Source organism: Pongo abelii, chromosome 7 (assembly GCF_028885655.2).
Source record: "Pongo abelii isolate AG06213 chromosome 7, NHGRI_mPonAbe1-v2.0_pri, whole genome shotgun sequence".
Lineage (NCBI taxonomy): Eukaryota > Metazoa > Chordata > Mammalia > Primates > Hominidae > Pongo > Pongo abelii.
The window spans coordinates 135,321,438-135,348,254 of NC_071992.2; the positions used below are offsets into that span (position 1 = coordinate 135,321,438).

The window sequence follows — 26,817 nt, forward strand, 5'->3', positions numbered from 1 at the left end:
ATGAAAGACCCCCAACATTTTAATTTGAGGTATTGATCTATTAACACAACTCTTTCAAAATATCCTCTAAGTATGTCCTGAAGTTGCTGAAAACTGTTGCACATGCTCCCAGAAAAGGACTGCTCCTGGGGACCATGGCCATTGTGCCACTTCTCCAACAACCTAAGAACCTCCCTGCCAGGGGCCACTGCTTTTCCCCTAATTACAACAGTGCCTCTGCTTCCCAGGTGCCTCTGTCTCTGCCTAGCCACTAACACACTGCTGCATCCTTCACTAAGGAAGCCTCTCTGACTCTTCTGAGGACACTGTGATTCCCATGGGTAACCATCATGACTCCTCCACACATGTGGCCTGTGATCAAACCACAAGGCAGAGCAAAGCTCTTTCCCTTTCAGCATGACTCTAATCACCACATCCAATGGGGTGGCAGGAGCAAGACTGCTAGCACACATTGAATAGCTGAGCACACACTGAGTAGCTGCCATTCATCCAGCACTGTGTGAGTGCTGTACAACCATGTTTAAATTTAATTATTTCAATGGACTTTGAGCAAAAAGATTTTATTATCTCAGTGAACTTTGAGCAAAAAATACTTTATTATCTCAATGGACTTTTGAGAAAAAAAGACTTTATCATTCCCATTGAACAGATGAAGAAATTGAGGTAAGAATTATTAAGTCACTAGCTCAAGGCCACAGACCCAGAAGAGGAAATTAAAACCCAGTTAAGTTCTAGTTGGGCCCTATGTTCCAATCAACCTGCTAAACCCACTAGCAAGCCAGAGAGGCCCCTGCACAGTGTTGATGGCACCTCAGTGTTTTATGGGGCCAGAGGAAATGGCTACTTCAGTCTCTTTACTTAAACCCCCCTTGGTCCCCGTGGAACTCCAGAGCACACACCTGAGTGTCAGACAATACAAGCTCTGCCCGGTTGCTGCTCCTCTCTGATGAGAGAGGCTATGCCATGAATAAACCCTTACAGCACTCACCCCTATCCTCTGGGATAATTCCTTTCTCAGAAGACCTCTTAGCCACTGAAAAATAGATTTCTATTTGGCCATCCACTATTTTACTGGACATGGCTCTGGATCCCAGCAATTGACACAACTTGAATTATTTCCCAAGATACTTCTCAGCCCCCAACACAAATAGGACATTTTATGACTTCCCCAACTGGATAGACAGATATGCCCAGGAAAGTCCAGATCTTTTTCATACTCAAACTGGAAGTCTTACTACATGTAAGGTCACCCTCAGAGATAATTTGGTTTAACTCCAGTTATTTTTACTTTTGTGAAAACTGAGGCCCAGAGAGGTAAAATAACTTGTTCTAGGTCACACAGCTGCTAATAGGTAGCAGGGCTAGAACTAGAAATCAGATTCCAGATTTTTGGAGCAGGCATTGTTCCATTCCACCATGTTACATCATTTTCCTCACCTTATATCATTCTCACTAAGCATAAAATGATTAGTTGGTTTTATAAATTAACATTAGAAAAGGAGTTCCATGAGATCAATGTATAAACATGACACAGAACTATTCTAGCTCAGTCACCTTGACGCAAGTTAAGTTGCTGATTCTTTTCTGGTAACTATTAGAAGGGTAAACAACTAGGCGTTTTCCCAAAACTTTTTATTAATTGTATTAATTCACTAGATTCTTTCATTATGTGTTTTAATATGTATTTTATGCATAAGGACAGATCAATATTTTCAGTGTTTTTTTTTAACGTTTATATTTCAGTGTATCGATACTTAGAACAATTTTTCATCTCTCTTTTCCTTTAGGTAGATACTAAGAAGGCATTTCAAGTTTAGGTCATGAAGCGAAGAATAAAATTTCAGTCAATAAAAGTGTAGGTAAAGATGAATCAGGAAGTAGTACTAAATGGTAATGATCAAAAATAATTTGTTTCATTTTAATATGAATTTAATAAGCCATGTGTCTCTCCAACTCTCTTATATAATAATTTGGATATATATTAATCACTACTAGAGATCATAGTAACATGCATTTGCATGTATGTGAAGATCATGGGCTTTTATATGTATATATCATAGATTTTTATATATGTATATATATATAAAACATACATATATACACGTATATATATAGTTTTGAATCTGAGCTCTGCCACTTACCTAGCTATACGATCTTAAGCTTAAATGTCTTCATCCATAAAATGGCCAAAACACTGAACTCATGGAGATAGAGAATAGAAAGATGATTAACAGAGGCTAGGAAGGGGAGTGGGGGGACCTAGGGACAATTAATGGGTACAAAAATAATAGAAAGAATGAATAAGACCTAATATTTGATAGGACAACAGGGGAACTATAGCCAGTAATAATTTAATTGTACATTTGTAAATAACTAAAAGAGTATAATTATATTGTAACACAAAGGATAAATGCTTGAGTATACCCAATTTTCCATGATGTCATTGTTACACATTGCATGCCTGTACCAAACTATCTCATGCACCCCATAAATGTATACACCTACCGTGCACCCACAAAAATTAAAAATTAAAAAAATTTAAAAATACAATGGAGATCATATTGCCCACGTCAAATGCTTATTTTGAAAATTGAGACATGTTTAGTATATAGCTTACCTATCTTTTCTTTCACTAGTCTCCACTACTGTTTGTTATCATAAGCTCTCTCCCCCATTCCTAAAGAAAGGCTTATAGATTGTAAAGTCGGCTCCCCAAATAGAAATGTACCAGGAAAAGACTGCTCCTTTCTCCTACTTATCGCAATTTTCCGCCTGTTTTCAGTCTTACTCCAAAGTCAACTCTTATTTGTCAAGAGCTCACAAACTGAGACCACCTCTTCTCTTCGCTGATATTTCTTCCTGTCTCTAGTTCTCCAACTGAGCCTGGCGTTCCTTATTAGTAAAATGGAAATAACAGTGGTAAATATGCCTAGGGTTGTCATGGGGATTGCATGAGTGAAAACACAGAAAACTGAACCTCGGATTTCTCATCAGTAACATGAGGATGATAATAGTGTGACTTCTTCATAGAGTTGTGGTAAGGAAAAATGAGTTAAGCCACGTAAAGCTCTTAGCACTTGAAGTAGTCTCAGGGACTCTGTAAGAGCAAACCGTGGGAGAGCAAAACCCAAGGGAGAATGAGATTGTGTTTCCTGTTTATTGTTCTTCCTTCTTCCTTTAAGAAACTTTTCCTTTAGCTACTGTCTATGCCATATAGGCAGGCTATTCTACTGGCCTTGGGTCATTGATGATATATAGGCCAGGCAAAAATTCTCTCTTTCTCTCTTATTCCTCTTGTTTATAGTTATAAAATTCTACTTGTAGAAACTTGGTAACTCTGTTAGCATGGAGTGCTTAGACTCTTCACATTTCTTCATGATATTTCAACCCATAACCAGTTTGTCTGTTTTTTTGCATTACGTATTGGATTTGCAATATCCTATAATTTTATACAATTCTTTAAATTCTATAGCTTTCTCTGCTCTTTTAGAAAAGAATTGTACTTATACACAGTAAAAATCTGACACTCAGAGATTCAAGTAAAGTAGCAACTAAATAATGTGGGGTTTCTTTTCAAATTATTTACTGTGATTGTTCTTGATTCAACAGTTCTTGGAAGCATCAGTTTAGGTCTCTTGTGATCACGGAAAGACACTTGTATCTGTTAAACAAATTATATGAACAGAAGTCATTCTTTAGAATTTACAAAGGTTCATCCATGATTCTATTTTAGCTCAACTGACACCGATAAGGATCATTACCCTTATTTTAAGGAGAAGAAAACTAAAGCATACTGCTCTTGCATGTGATTTAACCACACAGCTGTGAGAAAGTTATCTGAGGAGAAACCCTGTGCCCATTCTACTTCCCTAACTATGAAGAGAGGACCCTAATCAACCCAACTGATGAGAGAAGCTGAGTTCTGTTAAATGAGATGATGTCATTCTCATCTCAGGAATAATCAGCCATATCTTTTTTTTTTTTTTTTTTTGAGATGGAGTCTCGCTCTGTCGCCCAGGCTGGAGTGCCATGGCGCGATCTTGGCTCACTGCAAGCTCCACTTCCCGGGTTCACGCCATTCTCCTGCCTCAGCCTCCCGAGTAGCTGGGACCACAGGCGCCCGCCACCATGCCCGGCTAATTTTTTTTTTTTTTTTTTTTTGTATTTTTAGTAGAGACAGGGTTTCACCATGTTAGCCAGGACGGTCTCCATCTCCTGACCTCGTGATCTGCCCGCCTCAGCCTCCCAAAGTGCTGGGATTATAGGCGTGAGTCACCGCGCCTGGCCAGTCAGCCATACCTTAATAAGACAGGATAGATGTGCTGAGGACACAAAATTCTTTTTTTTTTTTTTTTTTTGAGATGGAGTTTTGCTCCTGTTGCTCAGGCTGGAGAGCAATGGCATGATCTCTGCTCACTGCAACCTCTGCCTCCCAGGTACAAGCAATTCTCCTGCCTCAGCCTCCTGAGTAGCTGGGATTACAGGCGCCTGCCACCACGTCCAGCTAATTTTTTGTATTTTGAGTAAAGATGGGGTTTCACCATGTTGGCCAGGCTGGTCTTGAACTCCTGACCTCAGGTGATCCACCCACCTTGGCCTCCCCAAGTGCTGGGATTACAGGTGTGAGCCTCCATGCCCAGCCAATACAAAATTCTTTAAACAGATAATTCTTATTGTTACCTGCATTCAAAATCTTATAGATTTTGAAGGTCATTTATTTGATGCTACTCAGGGATAAGTGTAAGTGCAAGACATTGTAGCATGAGTGTAGTCAAAAATAGTTTTGATAGTGTTGTTCTGCCTGGCCTGAAATGAACCAGGATTTAGAAAAAGATTTTGCCAGTCAGAGCCAAAAGCTGTGAAAAAGTCATCTTTCTCTCATCAGACCACATACTGGGTGACCAAATGACAGGACAACCAAAAGAAGGAGGCCCATATGTCCAATGGGAAGTTGAGGGATGCAGTGTGGCAGCAAGTGTGAAAATATACTCTAGACAAAAGTGAAAGCTCCCAAAGAAATGTGCGTGGGTTGGGGGGACTTTGATACACCATAAAGGAAAGTCTCTGGAAACGATTTATCAGTGTCACCCTAGCACCACGCTTCACTTGAATGGCAAAGCTGGACAATGTCACCAATGATTCTGGGGCAAAGCCAGTGCTAGACCACAGACACAGACCAAATACTCTGAAATAAAGCTCACATAGAATATACAAAGGCAAGGGATATGACCTGCTTTCCTCAATTGGAGCACACTTAAGATGACGTCTTACTTTTCAAATTAAAATGAGCTCAAAATTTTAATTAGCCTGGGTAGAGAATGATATTTTTTTTGCCTCTCCATTATTTAGGAGACAATACCATGTTGGTATTATTCTAATGTGGCCTAGCCACACCAATGTGAAATTTTTTTCTGCTCCCTCTTTCTGATTCTGTAATATTTTAACTCTGAACAGATGAGTGTATGCAAAACTAAAATGTCCAGCATTCTCAACTGCCAAGGTGTCCCAGAATCTGCCCACAGGGCTTTATTAATGGGAAGATAATCTCCTAAAATGCATCACATCATTGCCTCTTCTATATCCTTTCTTGTCTTAATTTTAGAAATGTAGAAAAATGACTGGGCAGTGAGAGGGTAGAGCATGGTATTCTATAGCATCAAAAAAACACCACCAGTGCAACAAAGTTATTGGCTCAGTTTTCTGGTTAGTAAAGACTCTGAGTCTTAGAGCAAAGGATGTTCAATGGAGGAGGAACTAACTAAGTGTTATCCTGCCCCCTTTTAAGTGGATAGGATTGACATTTTAGTAAGGTAGAACACAGAATTACTCTTTTTTTATTTTAGCTCCAATGGCTTCAACATAAATAAAAACTTATTATACTTGTCTGCTGCATTAATCCATTTTATGTTGCCATAATATAAAGGAATACCTTAAACTGGGTAGTTTATAAAGAAGAGGTTTATTTTGTTCATGCTTCTGCAGACTGTACAAAAAGTGTGGTGCCACCATCTGCTTTTGGTGAGGGCCTCAGGAAACGTACAATCATGGCAGAAGAGCAAAAGAAAGGAGGATAGTGTCACACTTTTTCAAATAACCAGATCCTGTGTAAACTGAGAGCAAGAACTCACTTATTACCACAAGGAGAGCACCAAGTCATGCATGAGAGATCCTCCTACATGACCCAAACACATCCTACCAGGCTCCACCTCCAACAAGGGGGATTACATTTCAGCATGAGGTTTGGAGAGGACACACATCAAACCATGTCATCTGCTAACCTAATTTTAATTGAACAGTGGGGTTTCTTTTCCACATATTTTTCATAGTTATTTTGCAGAAGTTGTGAGATTGTTTGTATGTGATCCAGTCAACCAAATGATAGTTTAAACCAGAGGAGCCAATGGAAGTATTTGGGTAGAACAACATTAGATTTGCCTTAGGCAGAGAAATCTCTTAGCAGGGTTGAAGATAGACTGAAGGATATGAGAAAGTCTTAGTGGGACATGAATGAAAGACAAGAGTTGAATTAGGGCTGTTGGAATAGAGAGAATGGGATGCAATAGAGAGGTACCTCAGAAGTAAAATTGGGATATTATGAGTTCTTAATTGTGTTTGAGTTACATGTGAACATCAATGGAAAATTCCAGCAGGCAGTTGGAAATAGATATCATAAATATTTCTTAGGCATTATTTTTCTAGAAAAACTGATCACATAGCCCATCATCTTGACTTACAGTTTTTATATTTTGTCTCATTTAGTGATTGATGATTATCAAAGAGGATACTACAATTCTCACAGATACTTGAGATGTTCATAGACTGAGATGTTGGTATACATAATAATAGTTATCAAAGGTAATGGAAAAAACTGCAATTACTTTAACACCAACCTATTAACTACATTAAATAACAATACTACACTTTTTCCTTAAATTTGTTTCTAACTCACTTTGTACTGAAATGAATTTTAGAGAGAATATTGTATGTTACATATACAGGGTGTATTAAATGTTTAGATGCCAAAAGCATAAATCTGCTCTGGGAAAACGTACACACACACACACACACACACACACACACACACACCAACCAGGATGTTGCAAATCTGCAAGACAGGGTAAGGTCTCACAAAGGCTTCCTTCCCCCTTGTCCTCTTCCTTGTACATCTTTCATTTCTAGTGACTAGAAATTCCTCATGGCCCCTTGGATGCTACTGGCATGATGTAATAATGTAAAATATTCTGGAGCTCTCACTACCTTCTAAGCACCCTTCTAAGCTCTTCATGTGCATGACCACATTTACTCCTCACAGCAACCCTGTGAGGGAGGCACTTCATTATTCTGACTTACTGATGAGCAAACTGAGGCTTAAAGAGTTTAAATGGGTTGCTAAAGTCCCATACCCTGTCAGTGATGGAGCCTGGACTTGAACTAAGCGCTTTGATCCCAGATCCTATGCTCTTAACAACTGCATTGCATTGCAGAAGCATGCCACTTAGTCCTGAATTGATGGGATTTCTCTTTGTTTTTGTTTCTATGGGCCTGGCTGAGAATGCATTTTAATAATGAATGATATGTGAAGGCAGAAGGAAACCTGCCTAACAAAACTTAATGTTGCATTTTTCATTAAGTACAGTGTTAGTTCCCACCCTCCCACACGCACCCACTTGCTCAGACATGCAATGACTGCAAAATAATTGCAGGCTCCAAGTGATCATTCTGTTTAAGCCAAATAAGCCTGAAAAAAAACAAAAAAAGATACTTTGTAATTCAGATAGGAGAGACTGTAGGATACTTGAAATCCTCAGTTGTTTTCTTTGCTAGGTTGCACAGGAACTAGCTGAAGGGGAAATGAAGTTCATGGGTCCCTGGAATTGATGGGGCACAGTTAAGGGGTGAGTTGAGATAATAATCACACCCATCAATGACCTGGCTTGGACTCTAGTAAGCACCCCATAAATTTTAGTGATTATCCTTATTGACATTGATATTTTTATTAGATAAATTAATTTCCTTAAATATTGTGTTTCCTTGCATTTGTTTAGCATGTTAATATTGAAAACTATTCATTTTGTTTTCTTCTTTGATATTTTATCTTGTCATTTTGGGAGAAAGCAACACAGGATGAGTTAAAAGCCAAGTCTCCTGACTCCTGTGTCATTGATCTTTCCAAAGCCTTGCTTTGTTGGATGCCAGTTGTAACCTACTCATTTGAAAGACTGCATTCAGTGTCCCCTCCCACCCCACCAAACTGTTGGGCATAGATCATATCTTGTCCAAGGTAGTCCTGTATCCCTAGGATGCAACACAGCTTGGTAGCTAGTAGAAATGCAGTAAAAATTGGCCAATGAACAAACAAGTAAGAAAATTGTGAGTTTTTGGACAACAGTCAAGAGCAAAGTGTAGAATATCTGTTTTTATCACAAGGAACTTATACTTTAATTAAATATTTGACATTAATACAAACAGTTAAATAATATTGCATTATTTAAATAATACTCCAAGGCAACAATTAGAAAGTAGTAACAAGGAACCATATGGTGAATTATCAAGGAAATAACTTCATCAATAAATTCAGAGAAATTAGAATTTAACTTGAGACAGGACTTGTGGGTAGGATTTATAAAGAGATAAAGAGCCATAGTTCCATTTACATCATTTATTATTTATCTTTTATGTTACAAGAGGGTTTTGTGCTTATTGTAACATGTAACATATGTAAGGATGTATAAAATGAAGATGTAAAGAAAAAGCTAACGGTGGGAGATATACCTAATGCTAGATGACGAGTTGGTGGGTGCAGTGCACCAGCATGGCACATGTATACATATGTAACTTACTGCACATTGGGCACATGTACCATAAAACCTAAAGTATAATAATAATAATAATAATAATAATTACAATAAAAGAAAAAAAAAAGAAAAAAAAAAAGAAAATACAGATATATAAATGCTAAAAAAAAAAAAAAAAAAAAAAAAAAAGAAAAAGCTAACGGTATCTCTTTTTACTATCACCCTTCCCTCTCTGAACCCTCTTCTCCCCTATAGACATCATTAATAGCTTGGTATTGATACTTTTCTCTAATTATATTTATTCCTTCCTTCTCTAAATGATGTCATACATACATAGACATAATACTCCCTAAGAGACTTTCTATATGTAACGTGGAGCTCACTCTATATCCAACAGCTTTTGCTAAGTCCTTATTTTTAGTATCAGTATAATATTGTATTTTGACTATGATTTTAATCATTGTAATGTTACTGTTATCCTTTTATTTTTAATCAGTCCCATGATGATACATTTTTAGTTTGTTTACAGTTTTTGTTTTTGCCACCACAAACATTCTTGTTTATCCATTTGTTACTACTGTTACTCCTATAAAATAGGTTGCCTAAGGCAAATTAGGGTATGCATGTTCTTTATTTTAATCATTATTGACAATTATTTTCCAGAAATGTTGTAGCAATTTACATAGCCAAGAACAGTGAATGATAACATTCAGCTGTCTGCATTTACTGCATCTTTGGATGTGAATCTGATGATGAAATATCATATAGACTTATACATACATATATTTCTCTAATAGTCTGGACATTTTCATCTATTATTTATTGCTTATATTTTTAGATATTTTTATTTTATTGTCCTTTTTGCAAATCAATTTTCAAAAGCTCTTTGCATATTAAAAATATTACTAATTTTTTATGCCTTAGTGTTTGATTTTCTCCCTTGTTTATCATTCATTTATAAACTTTGTGTATTTATATCTCTTTGAATTTATCATATGCTATATATGTCTATCTTTCCTTTTACGACTTTTAGATTCTTCTCTAAACAGATTAATTGAAAATGAAAAAAATGTTTTTCGATGGAGGCAGGAACTGAAAGACATTTTGATGAACAATGAATAAACAGGTTGGACAGGAATAGAAGGTTATGCAGCAGAGAAACTCCTGGGTTGTAATGAGTGTATATAAATTAGCCATTTATCAGAATGTCAGAAAATAATATGGGAAAGTTCCATTGATGCCAGCCTATGAAGGTTCACATACTAGCCTAATTAGTTTGAAGTGGCCTATAAACACAGAAGAAATGTTGAAACATTTTGAATTGGGTAGTAGTATGATGGAAATATGATTTAATAAAGATTAATTTGCAAGATAGTTGGGAAAAGTGAAGTTCAGATTCAAGGAAACCAATATTTCAAGAACAATTTATTGAACAGACACTATTCTAGGCACTTGAAATACATCAATGAAAATCTTTAGGAATCACCTGTAAGGAATAGGGTTACAGCATAAAGACGGGAAGACATAAAATAACAGCAGCAGGGATGGGAGGAGAAAGAAAGAGAGGGTGAACATATGATAAGAATCAAGATGAGAGTGAGGAAGCTGATTCAGGTACTGAGCCTTGGAAATTAGAGCGTGACTGTAATATCGAGAGACAAAGGTAAATTAGAAGAAGAAAGAAGAATATGGAGTGGACAGAAGCAGTAGAGGCAGTGGTGTGTGTATTTGCCGCCTGGGCTGCCTTATGAGATTATTGGCCATCAGCACAGACCTCCCAGCAGGCTGGAGTCAATCCATTAATCAGCCATTATTGAGAAAGACATTTCAATCAATTACAAACTCATTTGACTGTATTGTCATTAAGCTCACATTTATCTACCTTGTCTTTAAGGATGTTACTCCTTTTATTTTGAAAACAATTATTGAGCAATCACCTATTTACTGCTTCTCAGACTCTGTGCCAAGTGCTAGGAATACAGTCTATCATCCCTGACCTGTCTTATCACCTATGACACAATGCAATAGGATGCTATAAAGTGAGAGGAGATTTCCCTCCAGGGAATTAGTTTAATTCTGACCATTGAAGACAGAGATGGAGGCAGGAAAATCTGTACTGAGAAGACTCCTTGGGAGAGGAGGTAACACGTGAGCTGAACTAATGAGGTACAAGGAGTTCAACAGAAGACAAAAATCCACGTAATATTTCATTGGCTAAGACATTTTAGCACCAGCCTGCCCTCATATAAGGACAAATTTGTATTTTAGCTTATTTTCTTTGTATTTACCTTACAGTGTAAGTTTATTCTGGTGGAGCTCAGTCTAAAGGATCCTATTTACTTCTTTCTGACAAAGAATAGTGGAGAGTTTGAAGTGTGGGCAGGTAGGGTTAGGTGTTTCCTCCTTTGTGCTCCCACAGCAGCAACTGTCAGCATTTCTCACAGTAATTATCTGCTTCTTTGTCCATCTTCTCCTGAGGCTTTGACCTCTTCCTGGGAAGGAACCCCTCTCCTAATCATTATCTAGTGTTTGTATTAGTAAAGAAACTTGTGTTTGCAAGTGAAAGAGGTCAGCACAAACCAAACTTACACTGGTCAACCAAACACAAAGAGAAAAGCAGGGGAATTCATAGACCCACGTAACAGGAAGGGATTCAAGCTGAGTTAGGTCCAGCTGCTCAAGTCACGTGTTCTGGGATGAGTCTTCACACCATTCTGCTTTCCCCTGTAATGACTGTAATGTGGGTTCTCTCTTAATGGTGTCAAAATAGACTCAGATTCTTCAATGATAGTCTATCCTCCCTGAGACTCCTGCAGAAAGTGCAAGTCTCCATTTTTGAAAGTTCTAAATAAAATCCTCAAAATGAGACTTGCGGGCTCTTATTGGGTCACATGTGAATTGCTGAATGAATTACTATGGATATGGTCTAAACCATATGGATTGAGAATGAGTAAGTGTGATTTCCTACAGAAAACTGTGGAGCTGTTACCTGAAGCCCAGGGAGTGGATACCAAGAAAATGAAAGCAAAAAATGCTCACTATGCTTGCAATATATGCATCAGTGAGAGCACATTCCATGCAAGGGGCTCTTTGATGAATTTTACCATCCATAATCTTACTTAATCTTTAGGTAACTCCATGAGAAAAGGGTCGTCATCCCCATTTTCCCAGATAGGAAACTAAAGCAGGAAGGTTAATTATTTAGTATAAGATTTAATGTAAGTTTAAATAATTTATCAAATAATATGACAAATTACTTAATAAAATTATTAAAATTAAATAATTTATTAAATTCAGTTATCTATTACATTAAAATGTAAGTATAAGTTATTTAGTATAAGATTAAATAGCTGTTATATAGTAAATTCAGGAGTTGAGCCTGACTATAAAATTCATATTTTGTCCATTGTTCTGAGCTTTCAGAGAGAACTTGAATGAGTGTCCTGTCTGCCAATACACATGTGGTTCCTGAAGGTGGAGTTCCTTGGCAAATCATATCTTTGTAAACAGTTGCTATCTTTCTAAGACTCTTCCTGAGACAGCTTTTCCCCTTAAAGACAAGTAGTTTTCTATGGACTAAGATGCAGTTGGTTCTTTTTAAACCATATCCTTACTTTAAGCCCATAATAAACAAAATTCTTGAATGCTTTAAATGTGTTAGGAAAAGTGCTAATTGTTTTATGTGAAAAAATCTCATTTCCTGCACATTCCACTTGAGATAATGTTAGGATACCCTATTAGCCTGTTCTAACCTTGCTAATAAAGGCATACTCAAGACTGGGTAATTTATGAAGGAAAGAGGTTTAATTGACTCACAGTTCCACATGGCTGGGAAGGCCTCACAATCATGGTGGAAGAGCAAGGGATGTCTTACATGGCAGCAGGCAAGAATAGAGCACGTGCAGAGGAGCTGTTCTTTATAAAACCATCAGATCTCACGAGACTTATTCACTATCACAAAAACAGCATGGAAAAGACCTGCCCCCATGATTCAGTTGTCTTTCTCTGGGTCCCTCCCATGACACATGGGAATTGTGGGAGCTACAATTCAAGATGAGATTTGGGTAGGAACACAGTCAAACCATATTAGATAGAATCTCAGAAAAATCTCTTAGGAGACCCCTGCCCCACTATCATGTAGATATTTTTTTTCTATTCCTGAGAAGCACACTGTTGTTTATTTGTTCTTGAGCAGTGTTGCCAGGGTCTGGGCCTCCCTTTTCCACAGATAACCTGCTTCATGACAATGATGGTTGCAAACATATGATGCCTACAAATTAGTCTTCATTCAAAATCCATGCTTGCTTGCTTTTTATGTTTTTATTAAAAGAAATACAAAGAAAGCTTCCTCTAAATTTCCAACACAAAGCTATTAAAGTGAATCGAAGTAGCATGGGTTTCAGAGTGAGGGAGCAACCCCCAGGATGGGAGACTCTAGAACAGGTAAGCACTCTAGTTATTTCCAATTATAGATAAGAAAATGGGAGCACTGAGAGTTTAAATATCATAGCTAAGTTCACAGAGCTGATAAGCAATGTGATTAAGGTTTGACCCCTGAATATGCAAGGTCAGGACCCTCCCCTGGGCTTCATCAATACGTCATCCCACCTTTCCAGGAATGACTCCCTTCTGTGAATCACCAGTGGAAATTTTTCTTCTTCCAACCACTCTGTCCAAGGCAGTTTCTTGATCTATTAGTTCTTTCAGAAGAGAAAATGGAATTATTTGTCATGATTTGTTTTCAAAGGACTTAGGCTTACTCCTCTGAATGTCTACTTCTTTTCTAAGTACTCATTTCTTCCTTGTATGAGATTATATATAGCACAGCAGTGTGGGCTTGAGATGAACAAGATCACAGAAGTCTATCAAGGTGAGTTTTTCAAATGCCTACAGCCCTTTAAAAAGCAAGATTGATATAATGATAATATGTTTATATAGGAGTTTGTTCTTACCCTTTAAAAACACTTACTGAAGTACTTAAGGGAGATATGTTCATGTCTATAATTTACTTTTTTAGAAAATATAGCAAAAATAAATACATGAAGCAATGACAATGTGCTAATTGGTAACTCTCAGTAATGGGTTTTTATCTTTAATTATGTGAAAAGTTTTACAATAAAGGGTAAAAAAAAAAACACAGCCAAGTAAAAGAGTAAGTAATGATTATAAAATAGAGATTGAGGTAGTGAATACTAAGAAATAATCACTTATCTACTTCTCTTTTCATTAAGGCAGACGCTGATGAGTTTACCAAATGAGCCAGGCATGGTGTTGAACACTTTTCATCCACTGTCACCAGTAATCCACAGCAATCCTAAGAGGTTGGGATTATTCTCTCCATTTTTGGATGAGAAAACTGAGATTTGAAGAAATGAAATGGTTTGTTCCAGAGAACTCTTAACCAAAGCAGTGCGCTCTCTTTGCCTTAGGGAAAGCTGTGCAGAAGTGGCTGACTTGGAAGAATTCAGGGTAGCCAGGAGTAAGCAGGTTGGGTAGGTGAAGGCACCAAGGGAATGATAAAATGGATGAATGGGGAGAAGGCAAACAATAGCAGGTCCCAATGAGGCCTGAAGATTTCAGTGAAGTGATGAGGTTGAGATTGGGGAAGTAAAAGTACTAGGGAGTGGTTTGTTTTATGACTCTACTGGTACATATCATGTATGTAAGAGGTATGGGGCATAATTAATGACTACTGAAATTTCCAAGAATGAGGATGCAATTGGCATAGATGGGAAGAAGATGTAAGTAGGAGTGGGAAGGATATATTTTAGGCAGGAGTTCTTGCCTTGTTAAGAAATCACAACATACCAGCTATCCCATTCAATTCCTTATTTTTTCTTTCTTCTTCTTCTTTTTTTTTTTTTTTGTTGTTGTTGCTGTTGAGATTCAGTCTTGCTCTGTCACTGGGCTGGGGTGCAGTGGCACAAACTGCAACCTCCGCCTCCTGGGTTCAAGCGATCTCCTGCCTCAGCCTCCCGAGTAACTAGGATTACAGGCACCTGCCACCAGGCCCAGCTAATTTTTGTATTCTTAGTAGAGACAGGGATTCACCATGTTGGTCAGGCTGGTCTTGAACTCCTGACTTCAAACAATCCACCTGCCTCGGCCTCGTGAAGTACTGAGATTACAGGCGTGATCCTCCGTGCCCAGCCTATCCCATTCAATTCTAAGGCTGATCAGGAGAAACGTTACTAACAACAACTCCCCAGTCTATATAAGATTGTTTTAACAACGGGAAAAGGATTTTAATTAATTAATTTTAGCATCTCCAAAACAATTCACTACTTTTTAATAAGTATTTCCTTTGAGTAAAGGGTACTGGCCTGGGTTCCAACTAGAATTCAATTTTAAAAGACATTTTGCTAATTGGGCAGGGGGAAAAGTCCTATCTAAGAAAATGTGGTCAAATGTGTGCTCTGTTGGAATTCCGCTGGTGGCTTGGGGAGAGGGTGTGAGCAAAGCAAATAATTTTTGTAAAATTGAAATTAGCTTATTTCAGTTTGTAGCTTTTCACTTAATTTTCAAATACAAGTGGCTATTTCTAAATGAAGTAAAATAGTGTAAATTGTCCTACTCATCCAATAAATATAAAAACAAACAACTGCGAGCCAGGTGGTGGGGGGCCCTATCCAAAGCTTGCTTTTACATCTCCCTTCAGTTCTCATTAAAGTAAGTACCAAAGATCAAACAAACCCAGGACCCATGCTGAAGGCTAGGGCTGAAGTTGTTTACTTCATCTGTGCCAGCAGCCTGCTTGGCCACCAGGCTGGGTTGCAGTCACATGGGTCGAAGAATAATAAATAATCCTATTTCACCCTCCCAGATCTCCATCAAGAGCCACCAGGGAGCAGTAGATGACTAAGTCACTCACCCTGCTGCCTCTGGTTAGACATTTGCTTGAAAACGAATGGGAAAGCTTATAGAGCTTTCCCATAGGAGAAAGAATAATGGCACCAATAATTCACATCTGTGTGGCATTTTGATTCTCAAAGGGCTTCACATATATGCTTGTTTTTATCTTGCCTTTTCATGAGCAGGACGCACATCATTAGTCCCATTGTACAGAAGAGATATCCAAGACCCAGAAATGCTAAGGCAGGAATTTGTTCTAAATCATCCAGCTTGTTCAGAACATGGGCTAGGAGGACAAATGCCCCAGGTTTGAATCCTGGCTTTACCGCTTATGAGTTATGTGACCTTGGATGTTACTTAACCTCTCTGTGACCCCATTTCCTCTTCTGTAAAACGGAGCGAAGGATAGTATCCATCTCAAAGCTTGCTGTGGGGATCAAATGATAGATTGTATGTCAAGTGCTAAGAACATTTTTGGCACAAAGTATTAGATAAACACTGTTATTATATTTGTAGAATGTCTTATGGTTAACACAAAGTGTGTTCAGTTCCGCTACATTTATTAAACACCAGAGCCAGGCACTGTGCTAAATTCTGGAGATGCTAGAAAAAATCACTTATGATCCCACCATGCTTTGGGTCACAGGGAAATGTAAGAGATAAGTGGAAATACACCGACACATTTGGTATAAAGTGTTATTTTTAAGCAACAAAGGTAATTAGAGGGAGAATTTAGCCCAGTCTGGGAGTGTTAGAAAGGACTCCCTGAAGGAAAATACTTTTCTAGCTTTACCTTTGCTAAACACCCTCTAGAAAAAAAAGTGTAATTTTTGTCTTTTCTATGAATGCATGAAAAAAAGCTCAGATAAGTTGAAAGACTCCCAAAGTCCCTCAGTGAATGGCAAAGTGGTGTCTCATTTATGCTACCCTATCCCAAGGATACATTTCCTGTGAATAAAGTCATTAAGTAATAAGCTGTTTTTTTTTCTTTTCTCCCACTATCTTTCTTGCCTAAAAGCAAAGAAAAAGTATATTTCTTTCTGCGACTCTCCTTTTCGCCCTGAAAAATTTGGCACGGTGCCAAATTCTGTAAAATCCACCATCTGCTAAGAGTCACAGAACCTAGACCAAAAGGGACAACTGTATACCAAGAGGAATCTAGAGGGATAGAAATGTACATGTTGTTGAATCCTCATTTGGCTACTAAAAAGCTCTGTGACAATAGGCAAGCAATTTAACCACATAGTCTCATTTTTTTTTCATTCATAATATAGAGCAATACCAGTTTCCATCTCCTAGAATTGCTATAATTACTACATGTCAAGTCCTTAGCTTTTGCTTGGCTGACTTTATAATTTCTCAACAGACATTCACTGTTAACTGTAGCTAGAAAAATGTCATCTACAGGAGGATCACTTGAGTCCAGGATGTTGAGGCTGCAATAAGCTGTGTTCACACCACTGCACTCCAGCCTGGGTGACAGAGAAAGACACTGTCAGAAAGAGAGAAAAAGGGAGAGAAGGAAGGAATAGTGGGAAGGAAGGATAGTGGGAAGGAAAGGAAGGCAAGGAGGGAGGGAGGGAAAGAGAGAGAGAAAGAAAAAAGAAAAGAAAGAAAGAAGAAGAAAAAAATGTCATCTAGTTCACCCAATTCTCCCCTCTGGTCTGACCACAGATATCACCTGTGCATTCTTTTCTGAAAGCCATCCTAGGAGGCATCTGTAGCTTCCCTTGTGAAGCATTTCAATGTTTGATCAATCTCACAACCTGGAAATCCAACTCTTCCATACATTGTCCTTGCTTTCACTTAAAATTTCAACATTCTGCACTCAGAAAAAAATAAAAAGACAGAAAATCTCTGGTCGTGTTTTTTCCTGGATAAATCAATGAACATCACAAGTTACTCTCACTCAAATTGTCTAATCCCAAGAACTTCATTTTTGTCTTCAGAAGGTTTTGTTTCTCCTCCTTTCATCTGCTGATGGACGGGGCTCTTTCATGCCCTGAGATTGCCATGGTGATAATGCAGATATCTGGTCATAATATCACGTGTGTTGTGTTCTTTGTTTTCAAAGCACATTCACATGCTCACCTTGTTGATCCTAAAACAACTGAGTGAGGTGTGGAGAGCAGATACTATCCCCACATTTAGGAAAGGAAGCATAAAGGAAAGAAAAACAGCTGCCATCATTGCTAAGCACTGATCGTATCCCAGGTGTTCTATGTCTATTGTCTCATTTGAACTTCCTAAAAGCCCACTCCAGTAGGTGTTATTAGATCAATTTGCTGGAGAGAAAAGTGAGACTCAGAGAGGGAAGTTCTGTACTCAAATTTCTCCAGATAGTGAGTGGTGGAGCTGAGACTTCAGTCAAATCTGTCCTAGTCCAAAGCCAATAAACTCAATCACCGGCCTGTTGAAGATTTGTTCAAACCATCAGTGACTAACATGGCATTAAAATCCAAGACTCCTGATTCTCAGTCTGGGCACTGTTCATTAAACCATTCATTCAATCTTTAATTCTTCAAGGTGCTGGAGCTACAGTTGCCTATGATTAAGACAGTTGCCGCTCATGGAAAACTGCGCTGTGGCTTCTCCATTCCTAGTCTCCTATTCTTAGCTTCCTAGGTCATGCCTACAATTTTGGGGTTCTCAAGCATGCAGTCAGAGAGTAATAAGTTATGTGTGCCTCTGTGTGTGTGTGTGTGTTTGTGTGTGTGTGTGTGTGTGTAAATTTTATGTTTATTGTCCATCAAGAATTTGCTAGATTCTACAGCAAGAATAAAGATTTGTCAGGCCAAACATCTCAATTCAGCAACAAGAATGTTTCTTCAAACATAGAGTTGGATGTGGAGAAAAGTAAAAAATAAAATATACTGGAAGTTTCTTCCTTTCACCTGATTGTCAAGTGCATGTGAACATACGTCCATACTCACAGCTGGATTGTGAGGCAAGAGCTGAGCTGAGGGAAGGATTATAACCATGTCCACCTTACCCTGGGAGAATGTGCTCATGTTACTGTTTGAGATGCTTCACTCTATCTCATTTTCTGTTTCAAAAGGAGATGATGGTGAAAAAGGAGATCCAGGAGAAGAGGGAAAGCATGGCAAAGTGGGACGCATGGGGCCAAAAGGTAACTAAAATTATGTGAAACTGACATTTTAATATCATAATTGCTCTTCTCTCTCTCCTGGCCCTTGCCCTGGAAATTAGCAGCTTTCATAATGCCCTCTGCCCCAACAATGCCTGAAATATATTTCACACATGAATTAACTCGCCATCTGAGTGCCCCTCTGAGATTACCTGTCAATAAGACTCTCATATGTTTCTCAAGTTGCATTCTTTAGGGCTGGCTGGTGTGGGACACTGGGAGCCCCAGGAAAAAGCAGTGTCTGAGAATATTTAAGACACGATGTGTTATAGTGCTGTGTTCATAGCTGTGTCTCCCTTCTAAAGCCACTGCTAAGCAGCATTTTTTTTTTTTAGCTGGCATAGAGCTTAAGGAGGAAGATAAAAAGAAACAAAAAGAGCTACCTGATTCATTGATCTATTCACCTTTCCCCAAGATCTCTTTATTTCTTTAATTCCCTCCTTTGTTATATACAAAAGAATAACACACTGGAGAAATGGTGGGGTACGGGAGGAGTGGGATCAAAGATGAAGAGAGTAACACAGATGTGATTAGGAAGTGTCTTCACTCACAAAGCTGGGTGTTGGCCTCACCAAAATATAACTTCTAGGTTGTGATGTGTATGTGTGCACTTTCTGAACACTTGAAATATTTCTTGCCAACTGCTACAAGAGGGCTGCCCTAGACCACTTATTTTAAAATCTTGACTAATTTAAAAAGAAGAGAGACTCACCGACCTGTGAGACCTCAATTTGGGAAATGCTGACTTCTATCTATACATGTGTATGTCAATTACAAGATTATTCTTACAAAATAAAGATTTTTAATTGGCAAATATTTTTTAGACTTTTATAAAAAGAAATAACATTGGAAGAGCTCAGTGATTCCTAACCATAGTTTTTTGAATGAAAACTCAGCAGGACCATGTCTGATATTTCTTTGATCATTAGGTTTTATGACTGCACGTTCCCCGCCCTGTTTTTAAGTGGCACGATTGTTAAATCTTGTTTTAAAAGAGAAAAGAAATAGAATTCCAGAAAGAAGACAAAATGGAGCTGAAGAAGAACAAAACCAGAATCGAGTCAAGAATACTTTCACCTGGCCATTCCCTAACCTTTCTTTTAAACATCCTCTGCCACAGTCATTCTAGAAATACTACATCAGCAAGTATTTTAATATCATCATGTCCGTGGTATATATTCATACTCACTCACATTTTAATTTTAATACATACATTATAAGTCTGTTAAACTACACAATATAGCACAGGATATATATTAGATATCACTGGTAGAAGAATATACTTGTTGGTATTTCTTTCAAGTGAATATCACATTAGCCACATTTCAAAGGAAGATAAAACCTTATGATACAAAGATAACATGTTTGCTTTTCAGGAATTAAAGGAGAACTGGGTGATACGGGAGATCAGGGCGATATTGGCAAGACTGGGCCCATTGGCAAGAAGGGTAAGTTGCATCTTACTATTCTCCAGTAGCAATTCAAAGCAAATTGAGGCCAGATATGATGGCTCACACCAGTAATCCCAACACTCGGAGACCAAGGTGGGAGGATACCTTGAAGCCAAGAATTCAAAACCAGCCTGCACAACACAGGAAGACCCAATCTCTACCAAAAAAAAAAAAAAATTTAATTAGCCGGGCATGGTGGTACATACCTACAGTCCCAGCTACATAGGAGGCTGAGGTAGGAGGATCGTTTGAGCCCATAAGTTTGAGTCTGCAGTGAACCATGATCACACCACTGCACTCCAGCCTGGGTGACAGAGTAAGACCCTGTCTCTAAAATAAATAAATAAATAAAGCAAATTGAGGATACCCTTAATCGTTTTAAGGTTTTGTATCATGAAAATATCTCCTTTTCCTTCTTTTAAATTAATAATTCTGTCTGTCTTCATAGTTTGTCTCTTTCTTCCATATATAAGCAATGTATCTCACAGCTCAAAAAAAAAAAAAAAGAAAAGAAATACCTAGAACAAAATGAAACAAGATGTCAGAAACAGAATCAAGCATCAAGGTCTGATAGTCTTTATGTTGAATTTTCTCCTGGGATCTACTTGTTGGCTACAAATCCTTGCTATGATCAAAATGGTACATGATTATTAATAAAATACAAAATAAGCAGAGGACAGTAAAATTTTCTTTTTTAATCTGAGCAGATTAACCAAAAATTCTGTGCCTATGATTTATTAACAGGATAGAAACTTGGAGCATATATGTGGATACCCATTTGTTTTCAGTCTTGTCCTTATATATTTTTTTTTTTTTGAGATGGAGTCTTGCTCTGTCACCCAGGCTGGAGTGCAGTGGTGGGATCTCGGCTTACTGCAACCTCTGCCTCGTGGGTTCAAGCAATTCTCCTGCCTCAGCCTCCCGAGTAGCTGGGACTATAGATGCCCACCACCACACCCAGCTGATTTTTTATATTTTTAGTAGAGACAGGGGTTTCACTGTGCTAGCCAAGATGGCCTCAATCTCCTGACCTCAGGTGATCCACCCGCTTCGGCCTCCCAAAATGATGGGATTACAGGCATGAGCCATCACACCTGGCCCTGATCTTGTACCTCATTAAAGCCTGAATATTAGAAAACAGAGATAGTCTCCTCTGTATTGTCTAAACATTCCTCCTCCTCTCACAAAGCCCCACAATGGTAGCAGGTTCTAATTGCTCCTGATATTCAGTAATTTAAGCAAGCATTGTTTTACTTAGTTTAGAGATATAAAACTGAATGAACATGAAATTTTATTGCAAGAGATTCATAGACTATTCAGGAAGATAGGCCTTTCTTAAAAAGAATTAGAGGCCGGACGCAGTGGCTCACACCTGTAATCCCAACACTTTAGGAGGCTGAGATGGGTGGGTGGATCAGCTGAGGTCAGGAGTTTGAGACCAGCCTGGCCAAGATGGCTAAACCCCATCTCTACTAAAAATACAAAAATTAACTGGGTGTGGTGGTGCACGCCTGTAATCCCAGCTACTCGGGAGGCTAAGGTACAAGAATCGCTTGAACCTGGGAGGCAGAGTTTGCATTGAGCCAAGATCGTGTCACTGCACTCCAGCTTGGGAGAGAGAGTGACACTCCATCTCAAAGAAAAAAAAAAAGAATTATAATACTGAATAACATGACTACTCCAGGACTCATGTTGGAGAGTAAGGCAAGACTGATATGCGAAAGAACAGACCTAGGTCTTGAAGAATAGTGACATTTTGGAAATAGGCAAAAGGCACTAGAGAGAGATGCAAGAGATGCTTGTACAAAAAAGATTAGGGGAAGCTCAATCCCACAGGTAATATAATTTCTGTAGCCTTGATGTACCCTCCATCTTTTTGTAAATGCTTGAGCAGCTGCATAATTACGCATGTGGCTCACTTGTCCAGCAGTATGTCCTTGCAGGCAGATTGACAGACTGTGGTCTGAGCTTAGGCTGTGGCCTCTCTCTTCTCATCCTATGGCTCAGTACTCCCTCTTTCTCCACTTTCCAACTCACTCATTTGAGAAATTCCCTTCAACCTGCATTCGGAGGCAGGGATCAAGGGCAGTGCCACTGAAGAGAAATTGCTATGCGTGTTTCAGATCTGGTGGATTATATTGTGTATTTCCTTGTGGTTGAAATCCTTATAGCTGGGGAAGGGCAATGTGAGCTTCCCATGGTTCAGAAGTCCCGCCGCAGTGTGTGTCTGTGATGGTTGTACCATGAAGAGTCCTCGTGTGTTTCAGTCCTTCCCAAGATGCTGATAAAAGCCGCAGCAGTGGGTTCACATGGCCATATACCAGGATAAAATTTGTAAAGTAAGACAGATTCACCTCAAATGATTAAAATAGTGCTTCTTAACATTTTTTAAAGTTACTACTCCCCTAACAAGGCTTTTAAGACATATTTCTTTTCTAATTGCCCTTCCCCATGAATTTTTAATACCACCCATGGATGATATATTTGTTTAGGTATTCTGTGTATGTTTGTGCTTTATATATTTTTAAAAGAGTACAATTCCACCTCCTAAAAACTAACTTGTGCATCCTTAAGTGATATTTCCTCATTGAAAATGCACAGGTTAAGATTTCTCTCTCCTTCTGCTCCAGTTTCCCTCATCATCTTTCTTCTACTAGGCAGTTTTGGAGTGGATACAAGAATCTTGGGAGCTAGCTAAGAGGAGCTTGGGGGAGAAACATTTAGTTTGGAGTTAATGAGATATCTTTATGTAGTTTGACGTGACTTCCATGTATACTTATTGCTAGGAATTCCAATGTAGAAATGGCTTCCAAGAATACTCCTACCACTTACTATGCAGCTCTATCCAAAGCCAGGATGCAAAAGTGCTGAGTCAGAGGTCAGATCATCATATCAATGTGTCCCAGGGCATCCAGCCCATGAAATGTGTGGGATGTGGAAAAGAAGCAATGTTTGAAATATACAGGGCCGGAGCTAGTCTGTGGAAAAAAAAGTTTCCAAATCCAACAGCTTATATATGAAAACTACTTTATAGAGGTATAGTCTCAAAATTGACAATATTATTAATTTACCTATAATACCAATAACAAGTTGTAATGGTGAAAGAAATATCTGACACTACTACTAATAAAGACAAAATTCAGACTTCTGCTACAGGCCATGAGGGATTTGCCTGCCTTACATTAATCCTTCTGCTAAGTATGACTAGCTGGGTCCAAAAAAATATTTATACATATTTGAAGGTATGACAGTGCAACCAAAATGAACAGAACTTCAGGGGCCATGATCTGGAGGAGAAGGGAATCATACTAAGGCAAGTGATGCATTCTGTACTACCTTCCTCCCAAGTCATCTACCAGTTCATAAGTGGGGCAGCCCTAAGTGCCTAAGAGGCTTGAACAGAAAGTTGTGGAAACTGGATTGATATTCAAGGCCTGTCAAAGAGGAATGGCCCAGGAAATGCCCCCATATTCCCAGTTAGAACTCCAGAAATACTACTCCAGAAAACACTTAATTAAACCTATACCTATTCATGTTTTAAAAAACTGTTAGCAAATTAGAAATAGAAGGAAATATAATTTGAAAAGGAATACCAACAACAAAAATCTACTTAAAAATGATACTCCATAATAAAATACTGAACACTTATCTCCTGAGACTGGGAATGAAATTAGCACAGCCCTCTATCAGCAATTCTAATCAACATTATGCATGAGGTTCTAACCACAGCAAAAATGGAAGAAAAATAAAAATCATAATAATTGAAAATAAAGGAATATGAGCATTATTATTTGTGGAGAACATGATTGCATACTTAGAAAGTACAAAAGAATCTATAGATAATCTATTTGTATTATAAGTTTTTTAGATGGCTTGACGTACAAAAATCAATTTTGTTTCTGCATAGAAACAATTTAAAGAGACCATTTATGATAGTGTCAAAATAAGTAAATATGTAAAAATAAATCCAACAAAAGTTACAAGCCCTCCACAATAAACTACACATAATGACAAGAAATTAAAGAATATCTAAGGTAATGATGGTAAAACTATGCTACTGGGTTGAGAGACTCAATCTCGTTAATATGCCAGTTCTCTCCCAGATTGATCCATCGACTCAATGCTACCTCAGTCAAAATCCCCAAAGTGGGCCAGGCACAGTGGCTCATGCTTTTAATCCTAGCACTTCAGGGGGCCGAGGCAAATGGATCACCTGAGGTCTGGAGTTCGAGACCAGCCTAGCCAACATGGTGAAACCCTGTCTCTACTAAACATACAAAAATTAGCCTGGCCTGGTGGTGCATGCCTGTAATCCCAGCTACTTGGAAGGCTGAGGTGGGAGAATCGGTTGAGCCTGGGAGATGGAGATTGCAGTGAGCCGAGATCCCAGCACTGCACTCCAACCTGGGTGACAGAGTGAGATTCTATCTCAAAACAAAAAACAAAACAAAACAAACAAAAAAATCCCAGAAGTGTTCTTTTAGAAATTGATAAGCCAATTCAAAATGTATGTGTAAATGAAAATGACCAAGAATACCCAAGACAATTTTGAAAAAATGAAAAATAAAAACAAAGATAGAAGACTTAAATTACTGAGTGTGAGTTTATACATTTATTAGGAAACTAAACCATCAGAATAGTATAATTTCATGAAGAGATAGACAAATGAATTCATGGGAAGAGTCCAGAAACAGACTACCAAACTTGATTTATGCAAAGTTGACACTATTTTGTAATAGAATTCACAAGCTAATCAATATATAGTACTGAGTTATTGACTATTCATGTATAAAAATAATAATTTCGATCCCATACTTAACACTGTACCTAAAATCAATGGTTTATAGGCCTAAATTTGGTGGTAAACCCAAATCTGAGAGACCTAAATTTGAAAGGTAAAGCAATAATGCCTCTGGAAGTTAATATAGAAGTCTATATTTTTTATCCTAGGGTAGCCAACACGTTTTTAAACAGGATATGACAAAGACTAACCATGTAAGAAAAACTAACAAATTGAAGTCTATCAAAATAAAGAACTTCTGGCCAGGTACAGTAGCTCACACCTATACTCCCAGCACTTTGGGAGGCCAAGGCAGGCAGGTCACCTGAGATCGGGAATTCGAGACCAGCCTAGCCAGCATGGCGAAACACCATCTCTACTAAAAATGCAAAAATTAGCTGGGTGTGGTGGCACATGCCTGTAATCCCAGCTACTTGGGAGCCTGAGGGGGGAGAATCACTTGAACCAGGGAGGCGGAGATTGCAGTGAGCAAAGATCACACCACTGCCCTCCAGCTTGGGTGACAGAGTGAGACTCCATCTCAAAAATAAAATAAAATAAAATAAAGAACTTCTATTCATTAAAAGATACTTCTCAGAGAACAAAAAAGGAAACCACAGAATTGGCTATGTGCTACCTTTGTATTCAATAAAGGGCTTACATATAAAACATATAAAGAGATTATACAAATCAGTAAGAAAAATAACTGATAACTCAAAGGAATAAAAAAGGCCAAAAGAATAGTCACTTAACAAAAGAACATATTTGACTAAACTATGATAGTACTGCATACTAACCAAAATGGCTAAAATAAAAATGACTGTCAATATCTAGTGTTGGTAAGGATTCAGAACAACTGAAACTCTCATACTTTGCTTCACTATACCATGGAAATAAATATACTATCTCAATATGCAAAAAAATGAATGAATATATGGACATAGTATTGGAGAAAATATTCTGTAGAGAAAAAAACTATATGCCAAATGGTTCTATTTATAGAAATTTCAACAATACGAAAAATGTATAGCTTGAAAACTTGTAACACAGTTCTAAGTCAGTATGGTGATCTTTAGAAAGGAGGGCTGTAATAATCTGTAGATGACACAAAAGTGGCTTCTTGAGGATCTAGGTGTTGGTTACACAGGTATTTTATTCTGTAAAAAGTCATCAAGCTGAATCTTTGTGTTGGCAAACTTTTCTTTGTGTTTTTTTTTTCAGTAAGCAAAGTTTAATAAAATAATTTTTTGTTAACTGTGCTAAGGGAAAGATTATTATCTGACTACATTATCCCTCTATCATCTCTTAAAAATGATATCAGAAATTTGTGGACAGATAAAGCAGCAATGTGAATGCAGCCAAACATACATAGCTAATTATTATGAAAAAAAAGCACTTTCAAGGCACAATAATTCATTCATTGATTAAAATATTATAATGTTTAGTGAATTTGGTAATGTGCCATTGGTCTACTTTTAAAATTTAGTGATTTGTTTTTATTTCTTATGATAGATATTCATTTTTACAACCACTTTTCCATTTTTAATCTTGTATCTTTTTTTAAGGAAATCCCTTCAAACTGTATAAGCTTCAGATAAAATGCATCATGGATCTGTCCCTATCTGTATCAACTTCATTAAACCACTGGTTAAAGACAGAAAGGTATAGCAGGAAAGTGGGATGTTGGACTTCAAAATTTCTGAGATGCAGCTATGCTAAATGTGATTAAGATCTCACGTATTGCTCGTATTGCTCTGCAGAGATAGCAGAAGTGGAGGGAGAGGGTAAGTC

At 38.0% G+C, this 26,817-nt stretch overlaps 1 protein-coding gene across 1 annotated transcript in view; it reads left to right on the top strand.

The window, feature by feature from the left end:
- The window catches only part of COLEC10 (collectin subfamily member 10), a 43,354-nt gene that overhangs the window by 5,619 nt on the left and 10,918 nt on the right, over positions 1-26,817 (top strand). The window contains exons 2-3 of the mRNA XM_002819384.4: positions 18,706-18,777; positions 20,172-20,243. Of these exons, the coding sequence (XP_002819430.3) occupies positions 18,706-18,777; positions 20,172-20,243 (144 nt within the window). The remainder of the gene's footprint in view (positions 1-18,705; positions 18,778-20,171; positions 20,244-26,817) is intronic.